At 36.1% G+C, this 21,191-nt stretch overlaps 1 protein-coding gene across 1 annotated transcript; it reads right to left on the bottom strand.

Moving 5' to 3' along the window:
- Positions 1–604: 604 nt before the first annotated feature.
- LOC111790609 (clustered mitochondria protein) lies at positions 605–20,507 on the bottom strand. The gene is made up of 29 exons (XM_087122392.1): positions 20,307–20,507; positions 18,571–18,784; positions 17,898–17,959; positions 15,213–15,402; positions 14,997–15,140; positions 14,718–14,877; positions 14,425–14,618; positions 14,219–14,320; positions 12,747–12,882; positions 12,536–12,664; positions 11,885–12,281; positions 10,145–10,249; positions 9,791–9,909; positions 9,565–9,673; positions 9,356–9,481; positions 6,603–6,716; positions 6,349–6,519; positions 6,150–6,236; positions 5,441–5,572; positions 4,846–5,004; positions 4,484–4,552; positions 3,521–3,679; positions 3,181–3,237; positions 3,051–3,091; positions 2,841–2,960; positions 2,030–2,339; positions 1,843–1,950; positions 1,684–1,755; positions 605–1,490 (listed from the first exon to the last, which is right to left on the bottom strand). Exons 2-29 carry the CDS (start codon positions 18,773–18,775, stop codon positions 1,032–1,034), a joined length of 4,236 nt encoding a protein of 1,411 aa, XP_086978518.1. The 5' UTR covers positions 18,776–18,784; positions 20,307–20,507; the 3' UTR covers positions 605–1,031.
- Positions 20,508–21,191: the final 684 nt, after the last annotated feature.

Genomic DNA, 21,191 nt, shown 5'->3' with positions numbered 1-21,191 from the left:
GCTGAGAACGCTTTTCAAAACTACAATTTGAACACCAAATTTGATGGAAATGGAGGACCGCGTTAGATAACGTTGGACGGAGATCCAACCCAACAAAAGCCAGTATATATCATTGATGACCGCCATAGATAACGTTGGATGAGGATCTAACCCAACAAAAGCGAGTATACATCACTGAGGAATGCCTTAGGTAACATTGGGCGGGGGTTGGGCGGGGATTTGACCCAAAAAAAAGCCTATATATATATCATTGAGGACTGTCTTAGGTAACGATGGGTGGGGATCTAACCCAACAAAAGCTAGTATATATATATATATATATATATATATATATATATTGAGAACTGCCTTAGGTAACAACATTGGACAGAGATTTGACCCAACAAAAGCCAGTAAATATCATAGAGGACAACTTGGTAACGTTGGGCGGAGATCTGACCCAACAGAAGCCAATATATATCATTGAGGGCCGCCCTAGGTAGCGTTGGGCGGGGATCAAACCCCTGCTATTAAGTGGACGAACATTAGGCAACCCCTACCTCCATCTACAAAACTAAATAGAACTTCCGAATCCCAAGCTTCCATTATACAACAATCTGCCAAATGAACTAATTAAACCAGCTAACACAACTTCATATATGGATTAGCAGGTTGAAAGAACAGACACTGCCTTTAAATTGCTAAGCTTGGCACATTAAGGTAATATGAGATGAAGATCATATCATATTACATAACAGTACAAACGAACCCAGATGTTCTACCAACATTATAACTGACTGAATAAAATAAAAATGTGCTCAAAATCCCTCTTGAACGACTCTAATTATTGGGAAAGGATTGAAAAAATGGAATACCTGTACTGCATTGGCCCATCTAAAACTAATTTTTAGCAGCCAATTGCTAAAACTAAGCTGAACTCTTTACTCAAATGGACCCAGAAGTGTCATTCATTATTGGCCAATTAGAGAGTTTCCTCCCTATCTCAAATAAATTATTTATCCTCTGGCCAATCTAACAAAAAGTTCCAACACTCAAGCTGCAGCTTTCGATTTCGGTCTTTGTTTCTTGGCATCCAAGGAAGCTAAGCCGGAGCCTAATCCAACCGGGGCCTGATCTTGTGCTGAAGGCAACTGATCTTGTTTTCCATCCACCTGAGTGTTGTTAGTAGCGGGGTTGGCGTTAACTCCTTTCTTCTCACCATCTGTTTCGCTACTATCCGCTGCGTTTGGTGTCACGCCAGAATTGATGATATTGAGCACTTGGGTAAGTGGTGGCATAGCTTGAACTGGGACGCCTGATTGACGTATCAAGAGGCCTCGAGCTGCAGCTTTCTTTCTTGCTTCAGCTGTGGCGCGAGCAGCTCTCTCGTCTACACCCCTACCTCGTGGAAGAGTTTCACCAATAATAGCAGCATTGAGGGATTTGTTGATAGCACCTCCAGAAATGCCAGATCCAGCAGCTTGAAGTGCGTGCATTAAGTCTGGATGAGACTGCAAGGTATTCAGAAATAAAGCCTTTGAATTTTGTATAATACCCCCATTGAACAAGAAACGATTACAAGAACAAAAAGGGGAAAATATAACAAACCCCCCCCCCCCCCCCCCCCCCCCCCCCCCCGAGTCAATCTCAAGCTTTATAAGATGCCAGAGAGTCGCATGGCCAATGGTAACAGTGCCCTAGTACCTTAAGAATATCGATGGCCTTCTGAGCCGAGGCAGCATTCAGAGTTTGGCCCTTCTGTTTCTGAGCATTCATCTGTCAAAATACAATCTATATTGTTAAAGGACAAAAGAGGTTTTCTCGGTAGCTCTAACCTTCATTTTTTAACATCTTTCGACTTACCTGAACCTCACGCATCTTAAATGTCTTCATCCAATTTTCTGAATCTTGCGTCCGCGAATCTTCTTCACCCAATTGTTTGACGAGTATATCGTAGGTTTTCTTTTCGTGCTGCCGTGAGAGACGAAATCTTAGTCATACATTACAACGGATGTCAAATATTATTCACCATTTCTGTTCAAGGAATTACCTGGTGGGACAGCTTAAAGGCACCCATACAATTGAATGCAATAGCAAGAGCATGGTAACAAACAGCAGTTTGAATATGTTCCTCGCCTAGAAGTTTTTCGTTTTTCTTCAACGCTTCTTGCAAATAACGAAGAGCTGTGTTCATCTTTCCAATATCCTGGTACATCATTGCAACATTTATGAAAGTTGCAGCAACATCAGGATGGTCAGGACCAGACGATAAACCAAGCAGCAGCAATGCTCGAGACATGTGTCGTAGTGCAAGTTCTGTTTGGTTAAGTCCATGGTAGAAAAGAGCCATATTACCGTAACTACAGAAGCAAACAAAATTTATATCAGAAAAAAGAAATGCAAACAAATTTAGAAGACAACATACACGCATGGATACAGAGACGGGAAACAACCGACATAATCATTAGCATTGGACTAATTTGTTGGATACTATAAATCATATATTTAATTTTTATTTAGGTGTATAGTGTCACAATTGGTGATACGATTGTGCCCCCAAGCAAGTCATCGAAGACGATAGCTAGGAAGTGGGAGAGTGTCACAACCTCACTGAGAGAAAGTAGGTTGTGACCCCCACACGTCAAGATAGACAAGGGGCGACCCTCAAGTTGCACCCATCCGGCCACGTATGGGCCAAGATTGAGAAGTGCCATGATGCAACTGAGAAACCCATCAAATTATCTCATTCACACAGATTGGAGGATTTCTAGGTACTAAAAAAACTATAAATCTTATGTTCAACATCCTAGAACCCTTGATTCAATTAGTTAATCAAAACTGAAGCAAGGAAGTGGAAATGCCTGTGGGCTGTGTCAGGATGATCCAAACCCAAACAACGTTCATTTATAATCAGTTCCTTGTGCTGTTGGACTATGGCTCCGGCCATGTCTCCTGCATGATACAAAACCATAGCTAGGTACCTAAAATTTTAAAAAGGAAAAGATTAGTTTCCATATCATAATCATGTGCTAATGACAAAATTTGTATGCCAGAATAGTCCTGATGTCTACCGGCAACAATTGGCAACCTCTCGATGCATTGGACCAGTAACCTGTAACAAAGGAGTTTTTTAAATTGTTGAGATTATGCACTAACAGGATTCTTTCAGCAGACAATGCTAAAGAATGCATAAGTCATTACCTGCTGAAGTATCGAGACTGCTTCTGAAAATAATGCATAGGCTTCGCTAAGCATCCCCTGAAGAACAATATAATCAATAATCAATCAATCAATCAAATTTTCTACAACCAGACATTATGATTCAGGTCTCTTTGCAAATACAAATGATTAGCTATTTTTCTGGTTTAGTTCTAAGTTCGTCAAGAGCAGTATACGACAAGTCAACTCCTTGACCATTTAAAATTTAGTTTTCCAAAAAAAAGTATATAATGATATAGTGGAATATTGTTTAAGGAACTGAATTCAGCTTTAATTCAAGCAAACCAATGTAATTTTAAAAGGTGACATCATTATTGCTGACCTCTGCCAACTTCAGCTTTCCTGTTTCAACGAGATCCTTCGCTTCTGAACATACAGGAATTGAATGCTTAACAACAGGTTGGAGATTCAAGATATCTGATGTCTGGAAAGGTGCAGCAGAACTTAAATCATACTTCCTAGCAGCAACTGTGATTCCGACCTGTTAAGAACCCATTGTATTGTTAAGAAAATCATTAATCCAATAGACATCTCAAAAGTTCAAAAACTGAAATCTGGTAAAAGAATCAAACTAATTTCTAACTTGGAGTTGTAAATTTCTTCCTTTTAAGAGTTATAATTATGCAATAAGGTGAATTGATTTTAATATTAATATCTGCATTTTCACCGATAAGTCATAGGTGTAACATCTAATGCAGCCGCCCAAGCCCACCGCTAGCAGATATTATCCTTTTTGGACTTTCCCTCAAGGTTTTAAAACACGTCTACTAGGGAGAGGTTTCCACACCCTTATAAGGAATGTTTTGTTCCCCTCTCCAACCAATGTGGGATCTCAAAATTCACTCCTTAGGGGGCCCAACGTCCTCATTAGCACACCGCCGTGTGTCTGGCTTGGATACATTTGTAACAGCCCAAGCCCATCGATAACAGATATTGTCCTCTTGGGGCTTTCCCTTCTGGACTTCCCCTCAAAGTTTTAAAACGCATCTACTAAGGAGAGGCTTCCACACCCTTATAAGGAATACTTTATTTCCTTCTCCAACCAATGTGGGATCTCACATCTAAAAAATCCACCAAAACTCAAGGGAACAACGTAGTGTATAAGTGAACATCCCCAATATTCTATCTATACAACACACACCAATTAGGGAATTTCTGCAAGGATTCTATTGTTGTAATTCTCCATAAGTGCTAATACACACCAAGCAAAGTGCAGAGCAACCAAATAAAAATTGAAATATATATAAGATGCACTTTGGAATTAAATAATTGAATGGATAATAACCTTATGGCAAAGGCTCCGCACAACAGAAACTTTCTTCACACGCGACCGTGCATCCTCCGGTAAGTCAAACTGCATTGAAAGTATTTCATCATAAGAAATTACATAAATGCCTACTTGATTTTTTTAAAAATCATTATTAAATGAAAGACAAGCTTATAACAAGTCTATGAAGAAACAGAATTTTCATTAAAAACAATGGAAAAACTAAATGATAGGAATGGCAAAACACCTGTTCCTATCACTAATTGCAGGCAAGACTTCGGAGGCTAAGAAAGCCCAAAAAAGATGAAAAAACATAGTTTGAGCCTTTGAGATAATATCATATGGGGAAGTATGTGGGAGTCGTTTCATGTAAAGATCACCTGATATTTGAGCTTTCCAAAATTTCGAATGTCAGCCCAAAGAGAATCTGAGCTAACACTCATATATGAGGATTGACTCTTTTTTGCAAGTGTTCTACCTTTCCATCTGGCTTGTCCCCTTAAATTTTTTCCGGAAGAATGATGGTGACCCACTTGGTCCTGCAATATAAATGTACAACACAAGAAATCAACTTTAGCTAATTTAGAAGTAGGTGTATTAGAGTGCCGAGAGAGTTTTTTAGCAGCCACATAACCTTTTGATGTTGCCCTTCATCTTTCTCAAGAATTACTTAAATATAGTTTTATTAGCTGTAATGAGGTACCTCTTGGCATGTGCAGAAAGGGTTCTTTAGGCTTTACATCCCCTTTTCAATTTACACACGTCACCAAACAATTGCATGTTTGAAGTAAATGCTAAAACAATAATCTTTTCTTTTTAAGATAAGTATATACTAATAGCTTCATACATTAACAGCTAAACAAACAGGGTCGAATAAAATTTAAGCTAAAAGAATATTTAATATTAGCCCAGGGAATGGGAATAGTGAACAATAATATAGTTTCATCTAGACACAAATATCTGCTTTGAACAAACCTTCTTTGGGGTTCTGGACTGAATATTACTAGCTGCTTTTGTAGCAAGTACTTGACAACTTCCAAAGAAACAATTGAAGAAATGTGAAAGTGCCATCCCTAAGTCATGATCTTCAGTATCTCTCAAAACATCCTGTACAATGAGTAATACTAGTGTGAGATACTACTAAATCAACGAATGAAATGAGTTGTTTTTTTGGAAAATAAGAGAGAAAGTATGAGTGGGGGATAAGTTCTCTGGATTTATTAGGCAACCTCATATTCTCAAGTACTCAAACATCGTGAAAATGAAAATGCTAATCATCATTGTTTCCCACAAGAAACTATTTATCAATAGGTCATTTAATGACAGAAGCATAAAGAGTAGACCAAAATCAATAGTATCACTCAGTTTAGATGCAGAATGACACGATGCAGATAATACTAAACTCACTTTTGTCAAGGAATGAAAAAAGGCTAACAAAAAATGTTCTTATCTGTGTTGATCAACATCATGCAACTAGTTCTAAAAAGATAGTTCGGCATTGAGTATTAGAAATAACACATTATGCCTTAAAAGCCACAAATAGCCAGATTGAATAACCTGTGTATCAAAGATGGAATCCATAAAAAATCGTTGTAATGCCCTCCGTAGCATGCCTTTTCTCAGTTTAAAAAAAAAAGACTTACACTATATTCATAGCAAGAAAAGGAGGAGTTAGATTTAGCACCTTAAGAATGTGCTTTGCAGATCTAACTGCAATCTCATTAGAACAAAGGTCCCATAAATGGGGTAAATGTTTAGTGCCCTCAGCAACCTGTTGAAAAGAGTTACAAAGATCGTCAAAATCTCTATTCATGGGCATACCACCAAGACAAGGTCGTCAAACTGATCAATGATATCGTTATGTCATGTCTAAGCATGCTCACTTTTCCTATATACCGAACATTAATTCCCTGAGCATGGAGTGCCTCAGTCAAGGTCTGGCCATCCATTGGTGAGACTTCCAGTGTGCAGAGATCTTGAATGAATTTTGGAAGCACAACATCTGTGAGGAACATACTGGCTCCCCTCACATTATTTTTGTCTTCTTCAATCTCCTGGTGAATGCAAGAGTAAGAGAACTGAGAACATGGGCCTCTAAATAACTGCCAGGCAAAAGGTACGCAAGTTCAGATCTTACCTCTTCAGTCCCAGCCAACTTAAACTCAGTTAAGACATTAGGATTAAAAAAGATTTCATTCTGTGATTGTGAGCTCTCTTTGAGATCCTCGGTCTTCTTGTCCTTGCTAGTATCCTAAAAGCAACATAATTCAGATTTCTCAAATATTTACCAAGATCCAATCACTTGGATTTTCATCCATTGATACAATGAAAGATCATAAAGAAAAAAGCATAAAACTGACATTCACAAAATCGCAAATAAGAAGAATAAATTGACCTGCAAATCCACCATCCAAATCCAAGAAGAAATACAGATAAATACAGCGATTGGGAAAATTAATCAAATGATCATATGCATGACAGGAGACTCCTTTGCTACTCATATGTACTGATTGAAGCATTTTTGCAAGAACTTATGAATTCTTCATTATTTATCCCTGCAAGAGAGAACTTTTCCAAAAAGCTTCTTGTTTTTCAAATTCGGAATATTTGATATGCACAATGAAGGGTCGAGGCTGGACAACTCGGCAGGAAGTCCAAGTGCATTTAAACTGTAGAAGCTTAGCTAAACCTAAATGAAAAGTAGATTTGCTAAACCAACAGATTGAATCTTTAAATTACCTTTTTTAAGAGCCTCCATCAACCTTTGAAGTCAAGTTTTCTATTTGCCAAAAATAAATCAATTTTTGTAAAAAATAAAAAAAGAAATGTAGAATTGAAGTAAAATCACTACAAATGTTGGAATGATTAGCAAGCACTCACAACCTTGTAAGCCTTGAATTATAAATACTCAAGGCAAACCAATACTTGAAAGGCATACATAAAACAAACCCAACAAAATAACCAGTCCCCATGCCCGATTACAAAAAATGAGCTAATCCAAAAGAACAACACTAAGCTGGTAACTACAAAAAATTCTAATAACACACCCATAAAGAAGAATTCAACCTAATTAAATTTCAAAGATCCTCCTCCAACCTCTCCGCCCCATAAAAAATTCTAGAGTTCCTCTCAAGCCAAATGCCCCACAACATGGCAAAAAACAAAACTGCCAAGGAACCCTTTATTTGCCACAGAAAACGGGGTTCAAAAGCACCTCCTCAAAAATCAAACAATACCTGCAATTACTTGTTGATGCAACCTTAAAAGTCTTAAGGAACTGATTCTACAGAGAGCTAACAAAATCATAATCCTAAAATCATAATCACCATTGAGGTCATAAAAAATTAAGAATTAGGGCAGCAAGAGAAACAAAAATTATTAAAAAACAGTTATTAAAGATTACACATTGAATATGATTTATATGTGCGCGTGTATAGATAACGAGAAACCTGATTTGCAAGGAAAACAAATGAAAGAATACATGATCATACAAAAAGAAAAATCCTACCAAAAAAGGAGCCAACTACAAGAAGGGGCTCCAATCAAGTAAAATGAGTTCTAGCGACAAGGGGCCAAACATCGTCGAAAGAGAAAGAAAGAATCTAACAAAGGACCAAACATTGTCGAAAGAACTTTCACCCTGAAGATTCTATTATTTCTCTCGACCCACAAACACCATAAAATAGTACAAATCATAGCCTGCCACCAAAACAACCATTTCTCATGAAAGGGCGAACGGAGGATAAGTTCCTTGGTTGACTACCTACAACTCTGAGAGCTTACAAAGCTAAAGCGGAAACACCTCAAAGAAACTATGCCAAACAAAGTCACACATTCACTATGATTTTTTTAAAACAAACTTATAATATCTAGACCTTTTTTGTGAGTTCCTCCGCCTAGGTTGTGTTTCTAAAGTTTTGATTCACTCAAGGAGCTCATTGTCTCTTTCGTTTGGGTTCCACCATTCGTGGTCCAATAAGGAAATGACAACAATTACAACTCTCCTTTCTTTAGCGGTAGACTTCAAGCTTAGGCTGGGGAGAGGATTTTCGGCTGTAAATTCTTAGTCCTTCTGTGGGCTTCTCCTGTGGATCTTATTTTCTTTATTTAGTGGATCCTTCCCCTCCTAGGAAGTTTGTGTTCTCGATTTTTTGGAAAGTAAAATCCAAGAAAAGGTGAAGTTCTTTGTCTGGCAGGTTACTCATGGAAGAACCAACACTTTCGACAGGATTTTGTGAAAGTTTCCATTCTTGGTTGGGCATTTCTGTTGCATTCTGTGTATTCCTATCAAGTATTTCAAGGTATATTGAAATATAAAGGATGAAAACTTACAAAATAAATAAGTGTTTCGAGGTACTTGGACTCACCTCTCTTGAGATCTATCTCAACCCCTAACTACCAAAATAAGGCATCATTTCTCCCTTTCTTACCCCTCTATTTATAATCAAATACACTAACAACTTTTCTAACTAATTACTAGTGTACCTTAATAGCATTCCTATCAAGTTTCTAGGACATTGATGGTAAACCATGTAATTACATTTGTACCTATGCACGTGTAGAACCCAATTTTGACCATTGAAGCAAGATCTAATTATCCTAAGAGGAGAAATATAAAGCCCATCAACCACTAAAGCACTATTCCACCATGACTTCTTCACAACAGCACATAGTATGCCACAATGTATTTGTTACACTACTTGATTCTCAATGATAGTTCGCTTGACGATATTTTTAATTTGAAAAAGAAGAAAACAAAAAAAGGAGTGGGAGTGAAGGTATTCCAACACTATTACTTGTCAAATTCCAACCCACAAATGCCATTAAGCAAAAACTTTGTTTGGTTTAAGACAATAGTAATGTAAATAATAAACAGGAAGTAATACATACACTTCCAACAATAGTTACAGCTGAGACTTCCTCCTCTTGTTTTCCACCATCAGCCACTTGAGGAGAATCAACTATGCTAGCTCCTTCACACTCAACCTTGGATTTTAGCTGATCTGCAGCTTGGGCCTTCTCACAAGAAAAGAAACTTTATATATAAATAACATGAAAACATAAAGACACAATTTTTCCACCAGTTCTTTTTGACATACCTGGCAAAACGCAGTAATAAGCTCTGGTCTTAGAATACAAAATCGAGATCCTGGCCCAGTATAGTTTGCATCACGGGGAGTTACTCTCATTAAGTCAAGAAGATAATGCCTAAAAAATAGATTATTGTCTCAGACAATACAATAGCTAACTTAATCAAGTAGCCGAAAACAAAAGGACAGGAAAGCTAAAGGTACAGCTAATAATGCTTCAGGTCTAAGAAATCACCTGTCATCACTACCTACAATGCCCTTGCATTCCACCGGTGCAGCTAACTTGAAAACATTCCCAGATGCATCGAGGACAGAGTGTTCCTTTAAATGCAGACGTTTGGCAGCTTCCAACACCTAGGCATAAACATTGCTTGGCACTTATAGTAAGGAGATATTATTAAACCAAAAAAAGGGCACACTAGAAGATCAACAAATATTAAGAACAAAGACATAACTCCAATAGAAGTAATATCCCTACAAAATTACTATATATTGTTGAATGAATGAGACCTTTCCTGAAGTAGACAATAAAGAATAATGTAATTTAATGAAAAATAATTATTGAAATGATTAATGTCTGCTCCCTCACCTTGGCATGGAATTCTTCATTCCAGTTGATTTTTTTACCATTGTCAACAGAACCATACAGAAGAGAGTCGGATTTGTCCCCTTGAAGAATGCCAGGAAGAACACTCTACAGCAGAAAAGTGGATTATAGCTAATCAGAAACAATGCCGAAACAAGCAAAGCATACAAAATCAGAGAACTATAAGGATATTGTAAAATAAGATGCTAAAGGGCAACAGAGACAGTAATACCATTGCCCCTAAACTTGGTTAACCATTTATGTAACAGGCATGCTAAGCTAAACATCGTACCATTTCACCAGTGCAAAGAGAAATGTTGAGAAGTTAGAGAATAATTTTAGGATGAGAGATAACCGAAGGGGAAATAAAAGCTATAGTGAGACACTAGAGAGAGAAGCTGGGACAGTTATTAAAATTGTCCCAGATAGAATGAGCAAACCAACAACCCCAAAAGATATGATCCAAGTCTTCTGACAAATTCTTGTAGAGGATGCACTACTGAAGCCCACCACACGGCAGAATGCCTCAAAACACGATCCTTGGTATTCACCGTGCCAACCAAAGAGTTTAACCTTTTTTAGAATTTTAAACTTCCATGGCAAGGAGAAAGAAGGACGCCCAGAGGGAGAGAGGTCGCATTGAAAATGGAAATAACAACTACAAGAGAACCCAGGGGACACTAGATACAATAATCCCCATCCCTGAGGGCAAACACAAACCCAACAAAGAAAGAAGATCCACTACATCCATTGTTTCCCTATTGGACAAAGAACAACGGAAGCCCAATGGAGTTGAAGAAGTAGGCGAAGAAGGAATAATGAAAGTGACAAGATTCAGCCTAACCCGATGTCTTCCAAAAAAATAAGTGCTAAAATCATTCCCCACAAAGCATTTCACAAACTGAGAACATAAGGGAATCCCAAAAAATATCACTTTCCAAGGGCTCCTGAAAGTGTCACTATCCCCTTACTCGAGGTCCACTCAAATGGATGAGGCTCGTACTGGCTCATAATAACCCAATATCATAGAGAGTTCGTCTCTAAAGGGAAATTCCATGGCCATTCAGGAAAAAGGTGCGTACTTATGAAGCCTCTAGTTGCCAACAGCAAAACCTCTTAGATCCAAAAGGTCTGACACAACATCTTAAACCACCAAATGAGACCTCTGTTATCTACTAACGAGAGATAAGTTAGAGATATGTGGTAGAGGGAGAGGAGGGTTCCTACGAGTTAAATATAATACTGAAAAGGTGAGATTTTGCAAAACCAAAACTTCCTTTTTGGCTCTTAAAATTAATTCAACAAAACTGTTTCAAAATCCAAAAGTCTAAACCGAATGGGTTAACAATGAAAAACTAAAGACAGAAATCAAAATAGTTATCAATCCTGACTTTAATTTTTTTGAAATAAAAAACAAAAACACAGAAAAAAGACCTAAACTTGACCCCAAAATTATCTTAACAAATAATTATAATTATCCCAAATAAACCCATTAAACCCAGCATCAGAACTGGAACAAAGGAAAACATGTTATCATCTTTCATCCCCAATCCCATGGATTTTGATTTTGACTTTGGTTCACATCCTAAACAGATATATGGTAATCCACTCCATTCTGGTCCTTGTTGAAAAATAAAAGAGGGTAAGCACAAACACAGTATTCCAAGGAGATTGAAGTAAACCTTGCAAGCAGGAGGAGAGAGTAATGAAGCAGAAATTAACATCAATAAATGATAAGCTTACCTGAGCTACCACTCTATGACCCCTGTGATCAATGATTGCCATGGCAAGGTTGTAAAGCCCAGGGACATCTGCTTCCTGATATGCTTGTGTGCCTTTCAAATCGTTATTTGCAGAGGCATATGTAGCTTGCTCACTCTCAGTCAACTGAATCTCAGTTGAACCATCAGGTGAAGATTCAGTTATACCATTAACTTCCAAAGTACCACGTGAATTACATCTTTCACCATAAGAAAGTACAATGTCACCGTGCAATGAACGATCAATAGCCCTCTCCGAAGGACCATGTAAAGAGCTTGTGCCCTGGTTTTTTGAATTACCATCAGACGCAGATCTCTTGGATATGTGTTCAAGGTCCGCATCCACAGCAAAGCTGAAGAAAATATTGTTGTGTACATACCTAAAATTCAATGAAGGTATAGCTCAATATCAATTCAATGACTCATGAAATTGTAACAAACAAAATGATTGGTTATAAATTCAACATTCAGATTAACGAGCCAGCCTATCATGACATGCACACAATATATTTATTAACTATCTAATGTATAAATAAAGGCTTCAATAAGGAATGCAGCAGGAAGCAGCTATTTGCATGACGATGTGGAACTAAAGTTGGCCTTCCTGCCTAGGAAGTTTCTTCTAACAACTAACATGTGAAAGCATTCTGGATCGGTTGGATTTATTGGGGTTATGCATCTGTTGATGACTCCAATAGCACCACGAATAGCTGCATCGACAAAGTCTGAAGTTACTTTGTGGAGAGCCCTATCACGCAAAACCCTGCATCATATAGCCTTTGTTAAGAATTGATCACAGAAACAAAGAGGCAAAGGCAGGCCTATTAACAAAGAGGTAACTATACCTTTCCTGCGGAGTTGTATGAGGAAACTCCCGACAAGACTGCAACTCCTCATTCCAATCCCGTTGCATGCCAATCAGCTCACTACCAAAGGAGAGTGTTAGTGCATCTTCTGCCCTGGCTGCATCACGCTTATGGTCTACAAAAATAAAACACAAATAGAATTAATTACATCAAACAATTGAAACAGAGATCAAGAAGCAAAACAAGCTATTTCGAAAAGAAATAACAGCAATTTGCAGAAAGTACAATGTCTTTTTGCACATAAATTTACTAGAGGTTCAAAACTATCTTTATCTAGCTCACATATCATGTAACTATTACATTTTCAACGAATGAGCTATTCAAAATAATTATAGCATAAAGCAGCCATGCATATAAGATAGTATAGTCTAAATACTAATGCTACCTCTAAGTTAATGATATTAATTAACCATTAACCAATTTAACATATCAATTTGATAACTTTTATTTCCATCAAGATACTGATATGTGAATTTGGAACTTTTTAAGAATGGCATGGAGAACAATAGTTATTCAATATTTTTACATTGAGTTCATTATTTTTTAGGTTAAATTACTGGTTTAGTCCCTTAACTTTCAGGTTTGAATTTATTTTGATCCCTAAACTTTCAAAAGGGCATAATAGGTCTTGAAAGTTTAATTTTGAGTCTAATAAGTCCCTAAAAACTTAAGAGCTTGGGTCTAATGGGTACCTAAATTTTAAATTTTGATGCCTTTGATATAAAATTATTTGATAATTGATATATTAGATATAAAATTAAACTATACCCTAAAATTTCAATTTTATACTTGGAAGATACATAAAATAAATAAATATATATATATATATATATATATCTGTGTGTGCGCGCGCGTGTAATAGGTAAAAAAAACCTATTACATCCAAATTACAAAATTGAAAGTTTAAGGATCTATTAGATATTTTTTAAAGTTTAGGAACTTAATGGACATAAAATTGAAAGTCTAAGAATCTAATAGAAATTTTTTAAATTTCATGGAAATACTTCATATAGTTGAATTCAATGACTTGTTAACTTTTGAAAGTTCAGAGACCAAATAAATCTCATTGGAGAACCACCTTGACTCTATCCCATTTGGTTGTCAAAGGCACTCATATGATATTAAAACCTTAGACGGTAGGCTGAGCCCATTGATTAGCCATTAACTTCTTTTACTTTTATATTCGCCCCAATGATCACTAGACCAACGTTGGCGGTGACAAGGAGCTTATTTAATAATAAATTGATGTAAAGGATAAATAAAGAAGTCTTAATGTGGAATAAATTAAATCAATCATCAAAGGCAACATATAAAATGGAATGTTCTTCAAAGAACCGAAGTAGAAGGTTTGGTATCCCAGCACTTGCGAATAGAAGATACTGATCTGCTATATCATGCTTTAAGGTGCTAAAAAAGAGGACGAACTGGATTCAAGGGATGAAGCAACTCACCAGGCACGGGATAGACACCAAGCCATGAATTTGGGGGCAACAAAGATTGAACATTTTCAAAAGGATGTGCAGAGGCTCTCTGTTCCAGAACTTCACGGAAAGCTTTAGACAAAAGAAGAAAATGTGAGAGTTTATATATCAATCAGAATGGAATAGTTTTCACCAATTGGATGGTTCCAGTGAACAGTGATCAAGTGTTGCTCTACCTTTTTTGAATTTAGAGCTAATCTTTTGCAACAGCCCAACCAGAGTACTAGCTTCATAATTAGTTTTATATGGCTTTGGGTCAAGAACATTTCCTGTGCTTGAGTTGACATAAAACTTTTTTGCAGTTCCCGTTATACAGAACTTATTACCCTCCAATGTAATCACATCCAAGTATATCAAATCTCCAGTGAGCCTGGAAGTAGCATAAGATGTGTTGTTCGTGAGCATCCAATGGACCAACAAAAGCAACAATCTTCAAATGAGCATGTAAAAAGAGATCGCTTAAGTTTACCTTCTATAGCTTGGAGGAGGATTGAAGGATGAAAACACAATGCTCTCTACACATCTTACTTCTTTCGAGGATGATGATAGAAAACTGCCAAGCGAACCAGAAACATCTTCCAGGAAACCAAGGCTATCAAGCTCTGGGACCTTTGTTTTGCCCGCGATGTCTAAATCACATTAGAATCCAAAAGCCTTCTTATAATGAAATCTCCCAAACGATAAAACATGTTTACAATACATAACAAGCCAATAAAGGAAACAAACTCAAGGAGCTGAACATCCAAACCTCCTGTAGTTGCTGCTGCATTTTTCTGAGCAAGTTCATACTCTAATGCAAGAGATGTTGACAGCGAAGCATGAAGAGTGGAAAGGGAAAGCATGTCTTTGGTACGATGAACATGGGCCCTTATCGATCTATCATCATATAATGCTGTGAAAACAAATACCTGAGAGACCAGAAATAGATCGCCTATCACTTGAAATAAAATAGAAATTCTCATACCAGGTACCATCTCTAACGAGCAACCACCAACTGTAATATCAGCTACTTCAGAAATTTCATTATAATCTTCTAGTTGGAAAGTGGAACCATCCTTTGTGTGCAACAATAAGTCATAGCATGTGAAATAGCAAGCCTCAGGAGCATCAAGAAGGAACTGTCTAATGTCCATAACAGAGTCTCCTGGATTGAGCTGCAAATTCATTGAAGAAAACAAGTTTATGCATTTCATTAGGCAATAGGTTGCTGAGACGTCTTATCTAAAAAAAGGTAGCTGAGACGAAAAATTAAATGTCTGAAGGTACCAAATTGCCAGTTAGACCACTGATTTGAACAATAAATTGCAAGCATGGAAGAAAACTCATAACAGGCAATCACTTTCTGAAGGTTTGTGCCTCGTCAGCTTGTTCATAAGCGATCAGTAGTTAGTTGCCCTTCAGTTCTGGATTTTCTTCATCCGTCTGTTAGTTTGCTTTGGGTTTCCAATGCATCGTAGTAGTTGTTGAATTGATAAGAGTTATTATTGTATTTGGTTTGAAAGTGAGTTCTTCTTTATGGAAGACATAGAATTCAAGTCAGTTATTCCTCTTTCATTCTCTCACCATCGTTGGTTAGAGAAAGCCATGGTTGAAATGATGTTTCACTCCGAGCCTTAGATTTTTTCAAACAAGATAGAGATGAGTTTGGTACTACTAGAATCCAGGAACATTGGTTTTCTTCTGAAGCAATTATTGATTGTATTGTATGGTCAATATCTGGTGGAAGGAAGATGACTAGTATTCCTTGTGGTTTCCTTAAGCGCAGTTGACTTACTTTTTTTGGATATGTTGAGAGATTATATTATGAAATTTGAGAAGCTTTGCTACAAGGATTATCAACCTTTGGAATGCAACATAAATTTCTTCATGGACATTGTGAATTCATTCAACCCTCCTCTATTGGTTGCAGATTTATTTTGTCTAAAGCTCTCCATCTCCAAATCCTCTTTTTGAGTAAGAAAAGATAAAGAAGTTGTTAATTTAAACTGGAATTCTTTACGGGTGGCTTCTAGATTGAATGTGCATGATGATTGGAAAGATATTCATAAGGCTATGAAGTCCACTTTGAAACCATTTTTTGATTAATCCTTTTATGGATGATAAAACTTTACTTCAATTGGAAGGTACAAATTTTTGAGTTGGTCTTAGTCCATTGTGTCATTGGTCAAATATTGGTCATTCCATTGGAAGATTGAAAAATGGGATATTAGCAAGCATAGTAAACTTGAATTCATCACAGGTTATGGAGGTTGGATTAAAATCACGAACTCTCTTCATTATTGGAATAGGCACACTTTCGACGCAATAGGACATTTCTTTGGTGGTTTGATTCGGGTTTCATTTCATATCCTATATTTGTTAGATTAACTTACATTAATGTTCAGACGAACCTTTATAGTTTCATCCCTGCTATAATTGAAATTGCAAATCCAAAAAGGGGAAAAAAATTCTTTGATTCGGGGATATCGTTCCAATTGATATTCCTGTTGTCTTAATTCTTATAGTTCAAATTTGTTGGACATTCTTTGAATTAGCTCAATAATTGAAGATAGAAGTCTCATCAGCATAGTTGTTCACGCTTTTTGATGATTTATTAGTTCAATCACCAGACTTTTGGCATGCTTCAAAGGAAAATTCAGAGGTGAATACTAGTATTATTGATGAGATGTCCTTTGGTGGTTCTCTTAGAGCGCTTGAGTCTTCTAAGTCTTTAAGTGTTCAAAAGGTGAAGAATTGTTCTATTGCAGCTTACCCCAGCACTACACTCAAAGAAAGGTGCATCACTCTACAATTTCTCCAATCATCGAGGATAATACTTTGAATCCAAATTGCATTAAAGAAAATGTTTCTAGACTTTTGGCTCCATCCATCAAGAAAACTGTTTCTCAAATTTGTAGTCAACAAAATTTTTTGTATTAGATTCTGATGAAACTAGAGCCTTGATTATGGAGAGGTCTAGTATTCTTCTAGTATATCTTCTTTTTTTTTTTTACAAGAGACAAAACTTTCCATTGAACTAATGAAAATAGACTAATGCTCGTAATACAAACTCCTTTATTTTTCTATAGATGCAAGTCTTTATGTAAGATACTTGTGTCCAACATTTTACATCTCTATGGTTAGAAAAACTTAAGCTTTTGAAAATTGATGTGGTTTTAACTATTTGTTAGGCATTTCTATTTCAACAAATTTTATTCCAAGTACAGAATACCCAGTATTAGATTTAGTTTTCTTTCAACTTCAAGTGAAATTTTCAAGCAGCGGATTTTTTTAATTGTTTCCTTTTCCTAATTAATGTATGCCGGTGATCCTTATTGCTTATTGGAGGGGAGGGGCACAACCGCCATTTTCTTTTCCCTTTTTGTCGAATGGAATGTGTCTTATTTACATAAACACCTTTTCCACTAAACCAAAGAAGGTAAAGAAGTCCAACAAAGTGCTTCAAAACAATTTTTTTTTTTTTTTTTTATGATAAATACTTAAACTAATACAAAAATAGACATCCTAAAAAGATGTAACAAGTATTAGGTATATTTTCTTCTTTACTTGCACTGAAAGCAGTAATTAGGACAGCTTTGGAATCAATTAGTTTCATATAAATAATATGAAGAATATGACAACCTATATTAACATGTTCAAATTGACTTACTTGTAATTCAAGCTTTTCGCCACTTTGTGTTTTGACAGATATGGGATAAAGATTAAGTTCCCCTGCAAATTGATTGGTAAGGGAGAAAAAAAAGGAGGAATGAGATACAACATCAAAGTTAGTGATCAAGTCCAACGTTGCATTCAAATTTGAAAGGATGTCATCACTTCATAGAGTATGTTGGCGGAGAACAATACAAACATACAAACTAGTGACCAAAAGCTCAACCCTGGAGGACATATAATAAAAATTTGAGAAAGAAACAGAACTTTTCATGAACTCATTGTTATTTTGTGCATAAGAACTATCGTTTGAAAACCAGACGGTGAAAGATATTTTGAACCACATTGAGCACATTGGGTCATAGCATGAGAGCATGCTTTTATATCTCCCTTGTTCTGAAACAAGAAACCTGTTCATTAAGCTCCAAATCTTTCAAATAAGAAATCCAAATATGGAAAATTCCAGTTTCTCTTTACAAAAATCTATATCACAATGGAAAGAGATAAACTTCTCACACATGCTTGGTGCTCCATTACAGCTTATTTTCATTCATGTTTTCATTTTTAAGGGGAAAAAAATTCAGGACTAGAATCTCAACTAATGTCAATTCCATGTTCATGAGAGTTTTCCATAATACAGGATTCATCGGACTAATCACGAAAACAACTACCTTGCTTTGGTTGATTTTCTGGATTAGCTGTTTCAGATCCTTTAATGTCTGATGATTCCTCAACTGGTCCAACTGGCTCCGCTTTAGACTCCAAAGCACCATTAACAACTTCTGAAGCATCAGAAGAAACTACTACCTCAGAAGAATGTGTAGTAGCATGGTGTGCCCCTTTCCTATTCCTTCCTTTGTTTGATTTTCCCGCCATTTATACTTCCTAGCATTCCAGAAATACTATACATCATGAAAAACTATAAATGGCAAAGCTTATGGAATATAATTACTCAAACAGCTCATCAAGTTGCCATGTGAAAGAAAATATGACTGCTAAAAAATAAACAATAGAATCAACGTGCATATTTGCTCCTTCGAAATTGTAGAATTAGCCACTCATCTCTAATCTTCCAAAAGAAAAAAACAATACCCCATTTCAGGCTTCAGTCGACTATGCTTCAATAAAGAAACAAACATATTGATCGAGAATCAGAATTTATAAATGAGAAAAAAGAGTAATGGTCAATTCCTACCACAGGCTAATAAAATGATACATGATTTTATTTAAACAGTAGCTCTCTGATGAACCAAACAAGGAAGGATAGTATAAAACTCTATAGGAAACCGAACGAAACGATTCCCAGCATTATGTTTTCATAATTCATTTCATTGCCTCTATCTCAGCAATTAAAAAAAAAAAAAAACCAAGTTTTCGTTGAGCAAAAATAAAAAGAATACAAAAGAGCCAAGAAGACTCGGACCAACAATTTTCTATCCAGCTTTCCAAAAAGTTATCAACAGAGAATCACCTAATAACTTTTCGGCGTGGGATAGGTAGATACCAAGCAATAGCATGCATCATCAAACTACTAACTGAAACTCGCTCTTTTTCTTATAGAATGAGCAACTGAAACTTAGTCACTAACCTTCCCCGCCGCCAATAATGTTTTTTGAGAAGTAAAAAGCCTTAATTCATTGGGATATCACATTAATTAAAACCAAAGATGAAACCCGACAACCTAAACATATTACAGAGAGCAGGTGGAAAACATCGAGTATATAAAAAAGGCAATGACCGATTTAGCAGCAATAGAAATGCAATCATATCGACATAAACAGAACAGAACAACAACGAAGAAAAACCCCGCAAAACAGATGGAAACGAGCTCTTCAGTTCTCATTTCCACTCGTCAAAATTGAAATCATATCGACATAAACAGAACAGAACAACAACAAAGAAAATCCAGAAAAACAGATGGAAACGAGCTCTTCAGTTCTCATTTCCACTCATCAAAATCGAAATCATATCGACATAAACAGAACAGAACAACACAAAGAAAATCCAGCAAAACAGATGGAAACGAGCTCTTCAGTTCTCATTTCCACTCATCAAAATCGAAATCATATCGACATAAACAGAACAGAACAACAACAAAGAAAATCCAGCAAAACAGATGGGACCGAGCTCTTCAGTTCTCATTTCCACTCGTCAAAATCGAAATCATATCGACATAAACAGAACAGAACAACAACAACAACAAAGAAAATCCAGCAAAACAGATGGAAACGAGCTCTTCACTTCTCATTTCCACTCGTCAAAATCGAAATCATATCGACATAAACAGAACAGAACAACAACAAAGAAAATCCAGCAAAACAGATGGAAACGAGCTCTTCAGTTCTCATTTCGACTCGTCAAAATTGATTGAAACATCTGCAAATTCACCATAGTTTCAAAGGTATACCTCGGTGTTAAGTTGTTGAAACTAAGCAAAAGAGGATGCTGTAGGAAACCGAGAATGAAGAGAGATTCAAAGGTCTACAGAGATAAACGCCAATGCCGTCTTTGAGGTTTAAGGAGGGGCTGAGAGTAATAGAGGAAGTGTCAGACGGCTAAAGTTTGGCCCTTCATAAAATGGTAACCTGTAATCATTCTGCAACTAATTCCTATAATTTCATGCCTTTAGGTTTGATCGTTACAAAAAAATATATATAAAATATATAAAATAAAAATAATTAAAATATATTTTTAATTCTTTTGCTTTCCATTACATTTAAATTCATACCCAAATTCTAAAAATAATTTTTTAATTTTTTTCGGATAACAAAAATATATAAATTTGATACGTCTAATTATTTATAGATATATGTAACGTATATTTGTTCGCTTGTGGATGTTCATTTAATACGCGACGATCCACCTCCAATCAAGAGGTGAGAAATTTCCGTTTCATTGGAGGGAGTGAAGAATAGATTTTTTTGATGAGATGAATGAACATGAAGACGGAGAATATACTCGCCCCTAGCCCGGCTGCACGTGTTTAAAGCTAATCTACTCTATACTCTATATTTATATTACAGGGTAATTAATTAATTTATTATATATTATAATATATAAATATATTTTAAATTAAAATATATTGAAATTATATTAAACTTTTAATTGCAACTTATTATTTATAATATTGTGTCTATAAAATTTAATAAAATTTTATTTATAATATTTTAAAAAATGTTAGTATAACTATTATTTTGAATAATATATAATATTCTAACACGGTTTGTAAACATTAGGTTAATTGAGGTTGAATCGCGGATAAACTATAAGCTCGATTGTAAGTGAATTTGTA

This window comes from Cucurbita pepo, chromosome 3, assembly GCF_057944985.1.
Source record: "Cucurbita pepo subsp. pepo isolate OVF chromosome 3, ASM5794498v1, whole genome shotgun sequence".
Lineage (NCBI taxonomy): Eukaryota > Viridiplantae > Streptophyta > Magnoliopsida > Cucurbitales > Cucurbitaceae > Cucurbita > Cucurbita pepo.
This window is presented reverse-complemented; position numbering and strand designations above follow the sequence as displayed.

Coding starts and splice junctions, on each gene's coding strand:
- LOC111790609 (XM_087122392.1), bottom strand. CDS start 18,775: ATGGCGGGAAAATCAAACAAAGGAAGGAATAGGAAAGGGGCACACCAT. Junction 10,250..11,884: donor GTCATAGAGTGGTAGCTCAG/GTAAGCTTATCA, acceptor TTTCTGCTGTAG/AGTGTTCTTCCTGGCATTCT. Junction 6,237..6,348: donor ATGTTCGGTATATAGGAAAA/GTGAGCATGCTT, acceptor TCTTTTCAACAG/GTTGCTGAGGGCACTAAACA.